The 12,577-nt window shown below is 58.7% G+C and overlaps 1 protein-coding gene across 1 annotated transcript in view; it reads right to left on the bottom strand.

Annotated features, from left to right (window-relative positions):
- Positions 1 to 3,580: 3,580 nt before the first annotated feature.
- Positions 3,581 to 12,577, bottom strand: part of LOC125923924 (basic salivary proline-rich protein 2-like) — an 18,017-nt gene continuing 9,020 nt past the window's right edge. The window contains exons 3-6 of the mRNA XM_049632620.1: positions 8,796 to 8,926; positions 7,676 to 7,752; positions 4,197 to 4,444; positions 3,581 to 3,718 (exon numbers count right to left, since the gene is read on the bottom strand). Coding sequence (XP_049488577.1) covers positions 3,581 to 3,718; positions 4,197 to 4,444; positions 7,676 to 7,752; positions 8,796 to 8,926 — 594 coding nt within the window. The remainder of the gene's footprint in view (positions 3,719 to 4,196; positions 4,445 to 7,675; positions 7,753 to 8,795; positions 8,927 to 12,577) is intronic.

The following is a 12,577-nucleotide window of genomic DNA, read 5'->3' on the forward strand; positions in this document are numbered from 1 at the left end:
CCAGGCCGGCAGCGTCTGGCCCCCAGGCCTGGTCCCAGAGGCGGTGGGGAGCCATCGCTCTGACAGGCAGCACCGGTGGGGTCAGACCTCACAGGAGAAGGTGGCAGCTGGGGGCGGGGGGGGGGGGGGGGGGGGGACAGGGGGGCGGAGCTGGCAGCCAGACGGGGGCTCGCCGGGTGCGGAGGCTGCGGCCGAGGCCATCTGAGTGCGCCGGACACCGGAAAGCCGAGAGGGCCCCTTCCGTCTGTGCGGACGCCGGGCCAGCAGCCCCCTGCTCCCTGCCTAGGAACGCGGCCCGGGTCTCCCATCGCTGCGGGGCAGTCGTGAGTAGAGGGACTGAGAACTCTGTGCGGCGTCCCCCCATCCTGTCCCCGCCTTGCGCGTGTGATTCTGTGAGTGTGGGCAAGTGTGTGCATACGTGTGTTCAATCGTGGATACTTACGTGTGTGTACACACATAGGTGCGAGCACGCAGACACGTGTGGGTGTGTGAGTGCACGTGAGTGTGCACACACGTGCGTGTATGCCTGAGTGGGAGTGTGCACCTGAGTATGTGAGTGTGGGGGTGCGTGCATACGTGTGTGTGAGGGGTGCGGGGCGGGCAGGGGCAGGAGGGAGGGGCAGGAAGAGGGAGGGCCGCCCGTCCGTGCTGTACTGACAGATCAGACAGGTAGTGAGCTCACTGCCGAGGGAGGGATGTAAGCCATCCTCGTGTCTCCCCCTCCTCCTCCAGGGAGGTGGGTGGTGGGCATCCCGCAGGGTGGGCTTCTGGTTTCTGGAAAGCCCCCGGTGGCCTGCTGCCTCCGCCTGGCCCTCCTCTGCCCCCCTATCTGTGCGGGCGCAGGGGCCTTGTCCTGCGGCCCCGATGCAGTAAGGGTCCCTGAGCAGGGCCAGTTTTGGGGGATGGCCGGGCACTCCCTTCCTTCCCTGTTTTTCTGACCCTGCCCTGCGTGTGGATCGCCAAGCTGAGCAGAAGCAGGGAGCAGGTCCTCTCTCTCACCGGCCCCCCTTTTTAGGGCAGGGAGGGGTGCACCCCAGGACTCTAGCACAGCCCAAACCTAAAGCTCTCAGGTTGTGAAGAGGGGAGAAGGGGGGTCCCACAGCAGGGGGCTGGGGCCCGAGACCCAGGTGGGGCGAGGTGAGCGGGGAGACCGAGGCTGGGCAGAGCCCAGTGCAGGGAGAGCGCCTTCCTCCTAGACGCCCAGCGGGAGCCCCCATCAGAACCGGGGCCTGCGTGATCTGGGGAGGAGGGACCGGGCCTCGCGGGGACCAGCCTGGTTCTCTGGGGGGGGATGGGAAGAGGAGCAGCTCTGCAGGCGAGCTCAGGGACACCGGGCGGCAGTCGTGCAGACGCCCACAGACCTGGGAGCCGCGGGACCAGCCGCGCACCCCCCACGTGCTGGCTCCCAGCAGGCAGAACGCCGAGCGGGGCCCCAGGGAGGACTCGGGCCCACCCTGCCCGCGCCACGAATAGCTCTCCTCGTGGCTGAGTTTATTTAGAGGGACGTGGGCTGAGGGGCACTGGCTAAGGGAGCGCTTTCGGGGTAGGGGTCCCGAAGGTGTCCCACGCAGGGGATCGGGGCGCGTGGTGGTGGGTCCAGGGTGGGCGGGACGGATGCCAGCCTGGCCTCTGACACAGGGGTGTCTTGGGTTTCCCTCCCGTGGACCTTCCGCTTGATAAACCCGGGGTGCCGTGGAGAAGCAGGTGTCCACAGCAGACGCTGGAGAGGTCTCGGAGCTGTCGGCTCTGGAGGACGTTTGTCCTGCCCTGCCACTCTGGGGACTCCTGGCAGCAGGCACGGGGTTAGGGCCGGGCCTGCAGGGGCCGTGGAGCAAGGGGACGCCGGCCAGCAGGTTTCCACGGTGACCAGCTGCTTCTTCCCTCCCTCATGGGAGATGGGCAGGGGCCAAGGTCTATCTGCCTGACCCTCGAGGCCAGGGGGACGGTCTCCAGGCTCGCGGTCCCCTGGAGGGTCAGGCGCCTGAGCTAGGAGGGGGCGACGGGCAGCCCGGTGCAGGAGCCCGTGGGATCCGGGGGGACCGGTGAGGTGGGGGGTCCGTGGGAGTGTACAGCCGCCCCGGTCCCCTCGGGGTGGGATGGCTCTGTAGGGACCCACACAGTCTCAGTGGCAGACGGCCGTCAGCCTTGCAACTGGGCAGTGGGTTCCCCGCCCCGTGGCCTCTGCGCCCCTAGTCCCTGCGCCCCAGTTCACAGCCAGAGCCGGGGGCTCACCCCCGAGCATGGGCTGGCCCCCCCATCCTGGCACCCAGCAGCGTCCAGGGACAGAGGGCTTGGCTTCTAAACTCTGTCCTCTCACCCTCCGGAGCCAGGCCACGGTCACCCGTCCCTCGCAAGGTGGCCCTGTAGCAGCCCCCTGCCCCACACCGTGGCCCTTGTCTCGTGTGGCTTGCCGATGGCTCCCTGGATCACGTCCGAGGTTCTTAGGCTGCCGTGGCAGATGGCAGTGGAGGCTATGGCTCTTCACACTGCCCCGTGCCCAAGCTCTTTGACGTGAGACCGTCCCCCCACGGAAGGAGGCGTGCACATCCGGGGCCCTGGTGGCGCAGGGCCGTGTGGCCGGCGTTGGCCACGGGTAGGAGAGGGTGCGGGTTCCGGACCTGCGCCTTCAGAGTCAGAAAGGCTTTCTGTTCTTCCTCCCGGGCCTGTGCCATCACTGTGCTGTGTCACATGTCCCAGCCGGGCCCCTGGTCCGCAGAGGAGCAGACCCACACACAAGTGGTTGCCTGGGGTCAACCCCCATCTAGGCTGACTTTGCCCGCTGTGGACATTTGTAGGTGTTTGTTATGCAGCAGGAGCTGACTGATACAAGGCCCTGCGTGACCTCAGCCCCGCCCCAAGCTTCACCAGGGGTGCTACTTGGGCGCCCACGGCCACCGCTTGTCCAGAAATGTTCAATGACTCCCTCCTGCTCCATCCCTTCCAGAAGCCTCCAGCGGTCCTCCCTTTCCCCGTGACATGGTCAGGGCTCCAGCTGTCTGGAGTTTTGGAAGCCAGACCTCCGCCCGCCGCAGCTATGCTGGACTCAGGCAGGTGCTGGCGTGGGGGGGTCTGACAAGTGCCCTCTGGGATCTTTCCCGCCTCACCTGCCTGCGTCTGAGGGATTTACGGCCAGGAGTCTGGGGGAGAACTGAACAGGTGCTCCGAGAAGGCAGGCTGTTCCCAGACTTCAGTGCCGGGCCTGGCCTGGTGGCCGCGGCTGCCGTCTGCTTCCTCGGTCACGACCCAGGCCCCGGGGGGCCGGCCGGGGCCGTCGGCAGAGCGTGCTGGCTTCAGACTCTCTCATCTGGAAATGGGGCTGCCGAGAAACCACGAGAACAGGAAGCACGGCTCTCACAGCCCCGCGATCGGAGGGTCATAAATAAACGTTAGCTCTTTCCTCTGGGGTCCTTCTGCTCCCGACAGTCTCTTCTGCAGCAGGGTTTTCTGTTCCAAACGGCAAACGACCAGCTGGTTTTGGATCATTGCCAAGGGCAGCGACGGTGGCCCAGCCCAGCCCAGAGATGTAGCAGCCGTGCTCCGGGGTGCTGGGAAATCAAACAGGGCCCAGGCTGTGGGGTTTCTACGGCAACCGGGGGCCGCAGGCCCCCGGGTTGTGACGACGAGGGGCTGGGCTCCAGATTTTCTCCAGTCGACCTGAAAGCTTGGGTCTCAGGCGGTCCCAGGTGGTAAGCAAAGCCTCGTGTGGAGGGACCCCGATCTGGGGGGCGGGACGCAGCGAGGACCTCAGCGGGCACTCCCCTGCTGGGGCGGATGATGAAGCGGAGGAGGGGATCAAAACTTGGGGGGCATCTGTAGGTGCTGCCGTGTGGTTCTCATTTCAAACGAGACTGAACGCACGGCCGCCGCTTCCCCCCATCCGGGAGCGAGGTGAGACAAAGCACGTGTCCCGTGGGTCTCGAGGCTCAGAGGTGCCGATATGGTGGCACTGGCCCTGGGCCCGGGGTTCTCAGAGGGCTCTGCTCCCCGGCCGCCTTGTTTCCTCACTGAAGATCCCAGGCCTGGCGTCACGGTGACGGCCCCTCACCGCCCCGTCACCTGGTCTGGGCAGAGGCTCACGGCCCAGCTGGGGTTTGTATGCACCGCGGCCGCTCCTGTCCCCCCGACTTCCCGGGCCCGTTCACCCCACATCCCCAGCACGGCGTCTGTCTCCTGCAGGAGGCTTCCTCGCTGCCCACCGGGCTCTTGTTGGGGTTCTGGAAGCCGCCTGCCTCGCGGGAAGAGCGGGCTCTGGGGCAGGACGGCGGGACCTCGGGAAAGGGGCCCTCGTGCTCAGGCACGGGGTCCCTATCGCGGGGGCAGGCAGGCCGAGGGGCGGCGGAGCCGTGCTGCTCCCCACCGGGTCTGTTCCCCAGCTCGGGTCGCCCGCTGGCCCGCCGACCAGCTTTCTCCGCGCATCCAGGGTCTCCAGGGGGCGTCGCTGGGCCTGGGTTAAGGGCCACTCGCCAGACACCCTTTTAAACCCGAAGTATTTTCCAAACTCCCGAGTTGAAGGCCAAGCTTACTTCTTGGATCTTTTAAAAATCGCATTAGCTGCTGAAGCTGTGGATTTATGGCTGATTACGGTTTTGGCTCTGTCTCCCAGGTTTTGCTGTTGAGTGTCCTTATACTTATTTTATTACAAACAGACCTTTATTTTATGTCCTTCTTGCTCCAAAACGTTTACACTCCTAAGGGGTTGACTTCCTTCCTTTCTTTTCTTTCTTTCTTTCTTTCTTTCTTTCTTTCTTTCTTTCTTTCATCTTTCTTTCTTTCTCCCTTCCTTCCTTTCTTTTCTTTCTTTCTTTCTTTCTTTCTTCCTCCCTTTCTTTCTCTCTCTCTTTCTTCCTTCCTTTCTTTCTTTCTTCCTTCCTTTCTTTCTTTCTCCCTTCCTTTCTTTCTTTCTCCCTTCCTTTCTTTCTTTCTCCCTTTCTTTCTTCTTTCTTTCTTTCTTTCTTTCTTTCTTTCATCTTTCTTTCTTTCTTTCATCTTTCTTTCTCCCTTCCTTCCTTCCTTTCTTTTCTTTCTTTCATCTTTCTTCCTTCCTTCCTTCCTTCCTTCCTTCCTTTCTTTCATTTTTCTTTCTTTCTCCCTTCCTTTCTTTTCTTTCTTTCTTTCTTTCTTTCTTTCTTTCTTATCTTTCTTTCTTCCTTCCTTCCTTCCTCCCTTTCTTTCTCTCTTTCTTTCTTTCTTTCTCCCTTCCTTCCTTCCTTTCTTTTCTTTTCTTTCTTTCTTTCTCCCTTTCTTTCTTCTTTCTTTCTTTCTTTCATCTTTCTTCTTTCTTTCTTTCTTTCTTTCTTTCTTTCTTTCATCTTTCTTTCTTTCTTTCTTTCTCCCTTCCTTCCTTCCTTTCTTTTCTTTCTTTCATCTTTTTTTCTTCCTTCCTTCCTTTCTTTCTTTCTTTCTCCCTTCCTTTCTTTTCTCTTTCTTTCTTTCTTTCTTTCTTATCTTTCTTTCTTCCTTCCTTTCTCCCTTTCTTTCTCTCTCCCTTTCTTTCTTTCTTTCTTTCTCCCTTCCTTCCTTCCTTTCTTTTCTTTTCTTTCTTTCTTTCTTCCTTTCTTTCTCTCTCTTTCTTTCTCTCTCTTTCTTTCTTTCTCTCTTTCTTTCTTTCTTTCTCCCTTCCTTTCTTTCTTTCTCCCTTTCTTTCTTTCTTTCTTTCTTTCTCTCTCCCTTTCTTTCTTTCTCCCTTTCTTTCTTTCTTTCTTTCTTTCTTTCTTTCTTTCTTTCATCTTTGTTTCTTTCTCCCTTCCTTTCTTTTCTCTCTTTCATCTTTCTTTCTTCCTTCCTTCCTTTCTCCCTTTCTTTCTTTCTCCCTTCCTTCCTTTCTTTTCTTTCTTTCTTTCTTTCTTTCTTTCTTCCTCTCTTTCTCCCTTTCTCCCTTTCTTTCTGTGTTCGGTTGCTATCTTGGTCAGCTCACAAATGTTCACGGCCAGTCTCCATATTTACTTGCACCTTCAAACAAGATATAAAATGATCCCCGGTGGTAATCCCGAGTGCGTTCTGCTCTAAATTCAGTGTTGCAATATTAATGCTTCCTCTGCAGCTCCCCTCATGTTTATGTCGACCTGTGTCTTTCTCCTACCCGCCTCACCTACTGCTGCTTTATTTTCTTTTATGTTATCTCTTGTAAGCACCAAGACATTGAAGCATTTATTTATTTTTAGAGTTTATTTATTTATTTAGAGAGAGAGAGAGAGAGGAGGGTGGGAAGGGGCAGAGAGAGAGGGAGAGAGAAGAATCCCAAGCAGGCTCAATGCTCAGTGCGGAGCCCAACACGGGTCTCGATCCCACAAACCGCGAGATCATGAGCTGGGATCAGGAGTCGGATGCTTAACCGACTGAGCCACCCGGGAGCCCTGAATCATTTATTTTTACCAACCAGGCGTCCTCACTGCTAGGTTTGGAATGAGATTTGTCACCCCCCCCCCCCTTGCTGGGTTATTCCTTCCATTTTGTTTCTTTCTGGTCACGTATTTTCTTCCCCCTTCAGAGTCCTCTGTGATGATTCAGAGGGCAGACGTCATGCGTTCTATTTTACCACTTTCTTCTTTAAGCCGTCGTAAACTTCTGTTTATCTAATCCTCTGGGTGTAAGCGGTAACCTCTGATCCCGGTTCAGAAGACGGAGGAAGCCTCCCTTCTGTGGCGTCTCCAGCCTTTCCGCGGTCCATTCACTCCCTCAGACCACGCACAGCTCCCACTTCTTGCTTTCACGTTTGAATCGCTCCGAGGTTCGCGAAAGCGTCCTGTCCGGTGGGCACCCGGGTTTTACAAGTGCTCGCCTCCGGGGCTCCGCTTAGGGTCTCAGTTACAGCTCCTGTCTGCTGCAGACTCACTCCTCTCAACTCTTGTTTGTATCTGGCCCCGACATCCCAGCCGCCTGCGTCCCATCGCGACACCCCATTGTCGCGTCACTTCGGACGGATGCCTTGGGTCTTTGGGGAATCACGGGGAAACAGCTTTTACAGAGAGGTCCCGGGCCATCCTCCTGGTGCTTTCACAGATGGGCGAGGCGCTCGGGTCGTCCCGTTCCCAGCATCCGGTATCCCCTGGTCTTCTGGCATCTTCTATTTCGCTGGGGAATATGAGCTCAAGCCAGGGGTGACTGTCGCAAGATCATCGGTTTATTGTCTTCCCTTGGAAGCTTTCCAGATGCCTTGATTTCCCGGAAATTGGAATATTTTACCGACATATCGTTTGGCAGCCTTCTTTCTGCCCGCAGTTTCAACTTGTGCCCGCAGTTTCAACGTCTGGAGCCGGAAAGTTTCCTTCCATCGTGTCCCGGGCGTCACTCTGGCCCCCTGGCTTCCCCATCTCCTTCGGGACCATTTGCCCACAGGGATGCCAGGCTGCCCGGCTCCCTGCCTCCTCCTCGGGCGACCGCTCACCTTCGGGGGTTCCATTTCCTTTGTGCCTTGGACACGTTCCTCCAACTTTCTCCTTTGTCTCAACGTCAAGCCTGCCCTGCCACTCACTTCTTATCTCGAAGACTTTGTTGTGTTTCTTCCCGTCGACGGAGCGGATTATCTAGAATTCTGTCCCGCATTATCTTGCCTTGAGCTTCAAGGGGAGAAAGCAAATGTGAGCCACGAGAGTGAGGATGAGGGGGGCACAGGGGAGGTCTCGTACCGGTCAGCAACGCCAGCCTGCATCACACCCGGTCAGGCTCAACCTCTCACCATGTGACGACAGAGCAGCCGGGGCCACCGTGGGGCCACTTTTCTCAGGGGTCTCGGGAACTGCTGGGAAGATGCTCCTTCCGGACGAGGAGCAGACAGGTGGGCCCGGGGCACCGGGGCCCGGCGGGCCCAGCCTCCTGCGTGGCCGTGACTGAGACGCAGCTGGCCTTTGGACGTCCCGCGGGAGCGCACACCCTCCGGAAGGCAAACGCCCAGGGTGGGGGGCCGGCCTGCCTCGGGCACGCTGCAGGCCCCCTCTCTTTCTCTCTGCCCCGCCCCAAATCCAGGCCTCTTTCTCTAGGCTCTGGAGCAACACTGGAGGGCAGGGTGACACCTGCGAAGTGCCCAGAGAGGTGCCCGGCTTGTCAGAAGCCTGTGATACGTCCAGCTGTTCTTTGATTCGTTCGAAACTACTTTTATTGAAGTATAAATGCATATTATAGACACACACGCCTTGTTTGGGATTGAACCGTGTTCCCCCCAAATTCCTGTGTTGACGTCTCAGCCCCCAGGACCTCAGAACGTGACCGTATTCTGGAAATAGGGTCCTTCCAGGTGTAATTGGCTAACATGAGGCCATTCGGGTGGGCCCTTGTCCATTATGACCTGTGTCCTTATGAAAAGGGGACATTTGGATACAGGCCCAGGGAGAAAGCCGTGCGAAGACAGAGGCAGCGTCGGGGGCTGTGTGTCTGCAAGCCAGGGGCACCAAAGGCGCCATCGAGGCCCCGGAAGTGGGGGGAGGGGAGAGTCTGGGACAGGCCCAGGCCTGCTGACACCTAGATCTGGGACTTTGGTCTCCTGGCGCATGAGAGGCTGAGAGTGTGTGTTCAAGGTGTCAGGGCAGCCCTGGCTGACGGACACCCTCACGCCTGCGTGGGACTCACATCATCAGTGGGTTTTTATAACTGGACACGACTCTGTGGCTGGTGTCGTGCCCGGGCCCTAGAAGGCCCCTCTGGTCACCGCGGCCCCCCACCCCGGGGTGGCAGGGACAGGCTCTGCCAGCCCGCAGTCCGGCAGTGCTCACCTCCTCCCCGTGTGTGTGTCTGGGGGCCGGGGTGGGCCGTGTGGTGCGGGGAGGGGGGGACACCTGGGCGCCTTTCTCCTGCTCGCGTACCCACGTGCGGCGTCCTGGACCTCAGGGTACATGGTCCCCCCCACCGGCAGCTCCCGCAGTGGCTGCACCAGCCCCACGGCCACCTGCACACGCGTGGGCTCCATCACCACATCCTTGCCAGCATTTGGTGGCTGTGGGACGGAATCACACAGCGAAGAAGGTTTTAATGTGCGTTTTCTGATTAACGACGTTGAACCTTGTTTTCCGTATTTATCAGCTGTTTCAATTTCCTCTTTTGTCAAGTGCCCATTCCAGTTTTTGTCCGTTTTTCTGTGGTCTTGTCGACCTCGTCTTCCTGATTTATGTGAAATCTTTACGTGTTTCGGTTGCGAGTCCTTTGTCGGACCATAACGCTGTCTTTTATGACAGGAAGTGTTAACATAGTCCAATCTAGGTTATGAGCCAAAGACTATCACATTTTTGGTGGCTAATGTTCAAGAAATCTTTGTTTATTTTACGCTAAGGTCATGAAGATGATTACCTGTATTTTCCTCTAAAAGCTTATTGTTGGGGCGCCTGGGGGGCTCCGTCGGTTAAGCGTCTGACTTTGACTCAGGTTACGATCTCACGGTTCGTGGGTTCGAGCCCCACGTCGGGCTCTGTGCCGACAGCTCAGAGCCTGGAGCCTGCTATGGGTTCCAGATTCTGTGTCTCCTCTTCTCTCTGCCCTTCCCCTGCTCGCTCTCTGTGTCTGTCTGTCTCTCAAAAATAAATAAATGTAAAACATTTTTTGAAAAAAGGCTTATTGCTTTACATTTTGCATTTAGATCTCCAGTTTATCTGGAATTCACTCTTGTGTATAGTGTGAGGAACTCAGCCGGGAAGGGCTGAGCCCCCTAGAGTGTGGTACCACTGCCTGGCTTGTGTGGTCGCTTAGTAGATGCTGCCTTCTAGAACCTTCTTTATGCTGATCACAACACCTGGTGTGTCTAAGCTTGTTTCTTCCCCCTTTTTTTATTATTGTGGTAAATACACGTAAGAATTGGCATCTTACCTGTTTTCAGCACCCCCACCCTCCACCTCGAGCACGCTTTCTGTCTTCCCAAAAAGAAACTGTGTCCCAGGTCCCGTCCTGCTTCTGTCTCTGGGAGCTGCCTCCTCTAGGGACCTCGTATAAACGGAGCCATACTGTATTTGTCCCTTTGTTTCTGGCTTCTTTCACCGAGCTTAATGTCCTCCAGGTTCATCCACGTGGCGGCAGGTGGCAGGTGTCCTTGCTTTTTCAGGCCGAGGAACATCCCATCGTGTGGCTGGACCACGTCTCGTTCATCCGTCCATTCTTCCACGGATGCTTGGTTCCTCCACCTTCCAGCTGTTGAGGTCTCGGCCTGCCTTTGATTTAGAGAAGCTGCCCCCTGCCCCCACCCCTGCAGCTCGTTGACCACGCAGCGAATCTTCTGTTTTGTTTTTAATATTTATTTACTTTTGAGACAGCGAGAGAAAGAGAGAGAGAGAGAGAGAGAGAGAGAGAGAGGCAGAGAGAGAGGGAGACACAGAATCCAAAGCAGCCTCCGGGCTCTGAGCTGTCAGCACAGAGCCCGACGTGGGGCTCGAACTCGTGAACCTCGAGATCACGACCTGAGCCGAAACTGGAAGTCAGACACTTAACCGACTGAGCCATCCCAGTGCCCCACACGGTGAATCTTTTAAAATCCCTTTTTGTGTCTCATGGAACAAATTTATTTGAGAGGAAAGATTTTCCCCGAAGCCCCGATCCTTTGCTCTTCTGCCGGGGTGCTGCTTTTTCATAAACTCAGCGCTTATATTCTTTCTGAACTTCACTCACCCTATTAAGATGGTGTCTTCCCACGCGGGCTGGGGGGCGGTTTCGTCTTCTGCCCCAGCCAGGGGTGGGTCGCCTCCCTCGGGGTGACAGAGCGGCTGACCGTCACATTCCTAGCACAGGTCCTTGCCCACGAGTGGCTGATTTCTCCTTTGGGTCACACGTCCTGGCCAGACGCCCCCCCCCGGCTGGTCCAAAGGGATGTACTCAGAGCAGAGCCGGATGAGCCTTCAGCATGGACCTGGCCGGGAGGACGTCACTGAGGTCTCTGAAGCCATTGCTGGGGCTCAGAGTTCTTTGGGAATCAGAACAGAAGGCCAAGTCCGCGATGATTCCTCAGGTGCTTCTCCCGTAAGCGCAGATCTGGGCAGAGACGGCCCCACTTAGCTGTGTCCTGGGGATGGCCGTGTGCCTGGGGCCACTGGCACCCAGAGGGGTGGGGGGCCGCCTCTGCCTCTGCTTCCTCCGCTCTGCACCTCCCCAGCCTCTGCCTCGTCCGCCTCCTGCCCCACGGCTCTGGCTCAGGCCGCCTGTTTCCTTGTTGGTCCCTCCCCTGCAGTCCAGGGCCCCCCGGCCACTTTCCCCGCCGTGGCCAGCGTGACACTGCCATGGCCCCCCACGGGACAAGAGGCTAGAGGGACAGGAGGCGTCACGTCCCAGGGGCCTGCGTGGGCTCCACGGCCTCCTGCTCCTGGGGACCCTGCGGCCAGTGGAGACTGGGCGCAGGGCCTGGGCTGCAGGATGGTGGGGCACAGGGTCGTGCAGGGGGAGCAGGGAGGAGCAGTGGGGCGGATGGGGCTCGTTCTTCCCGTTGCTCCCTGGGACCCCCAGGGAGGCCCCTCCCGCGCTCCCCCTCTGTGTGTCCTGCTGGCTCAGATGCGACCCTGATGCTCCTCACAGCCGATACATCAGATGATCCCTCTCCCCGGCTGCTGGGACAAGCCCCCCCGCTGTGTTCTCTCGCAGCCTGGAGCCCGGATGTCCAGGGTCAGGGCCTGCAGGGCGGCCGGGGAGGCCCCTGGGCTGCAGATGGCACCTCGTCCAGTGCGTCCTCTCCTTGTAAAGACCTTACTTCTTAGAGCCGTTTTAGGTTCAGAGCAAATTGGAGTGGCAGGTGGCGAGACCTCCCGGTGCCCTCCCTGCCCAACCCCCCACCCCCCACAGACTCCCTGGCCACCCACCAGTGTCCCCGCCGGAGTGGGACAAGCCCGGCTCCCGTGTCGTCCTCGCCCAGAGCCCACACCGTACGTCGGGGTCACCCTGGCAGCTGCACACTCCGCGGGTTTGGACGAGCACGTAACCCTCGTGTCCCTAAGACCTGGCCTCCACGCAGAAGCCGTTAGAAGGCAGGACGGACCGTGCCACGCGTTGCTTGAAGCCCCCGGGGCGCCTGGGCCCCCCTGCTAGAAAGGCCGGCGGAGCCTGCGTCTCCTCGGACTCCGGGCCCCTTCCAGCCGCAGCTCTGCGGTTGCTGTTCCCTCCGTGTGGACGCCCTTCCAGGTGGCAGTCTGCCTCCCGAACCCCGTTCCCACGCCTCCTCAGAGAGGCCTTCCAGCCGCCTCGTCTGAAGCAGACGCCCCGCCACGCTCACTCTGCTACTCTGCTTCCCTCTGGCCCTGTCACCACGAAGGGAGCCCCATCTGTGTGACCCCGCGTAGGCCAGGGCTCCAGAGCAACGCCAGGTATTGCGGGGTCGGCTAGTGGGGGGAATGGGGTGGATGGGGCGGAGTCAGGCGGGTGGGCAGGCGGGGTCACAGGTGGGTGGGCGGAGTCACAGGTGAGCGGATGGGTGGAGCCACAGGTGGGCGGAGTCACAGCTGGGCGGATGGGCGGAGTCACAGGCGGGCGGGCGGAGTCACAGGTGGGTGGATGGGCGGGGTCAGGTGGGTGGATGGGCAGAGTCACAGGTGGGTGGGCGGAGTCAAGCGGGTGGGTGAGGGGAGTCACAGGTGGGTGGATGGGCGGAGCCACAGGTGGGTGGGCGGGGTCAGGTGGGTGG

Source organism: Panthera uncia, chromosome B1 (assembly GCF_023721935.1).
Source record: "Panthera uncia isolate 11264 chromosome B1, Puncia_PCG_1.0, whole genome shotgun sequence".
NCBI classification, from domain to species: domain Eukaryota; kingdom Metazoa; phylum Chordata; class Mammalia; order Carnivora; family Felidae; genus Panthera; species Panthera uncia.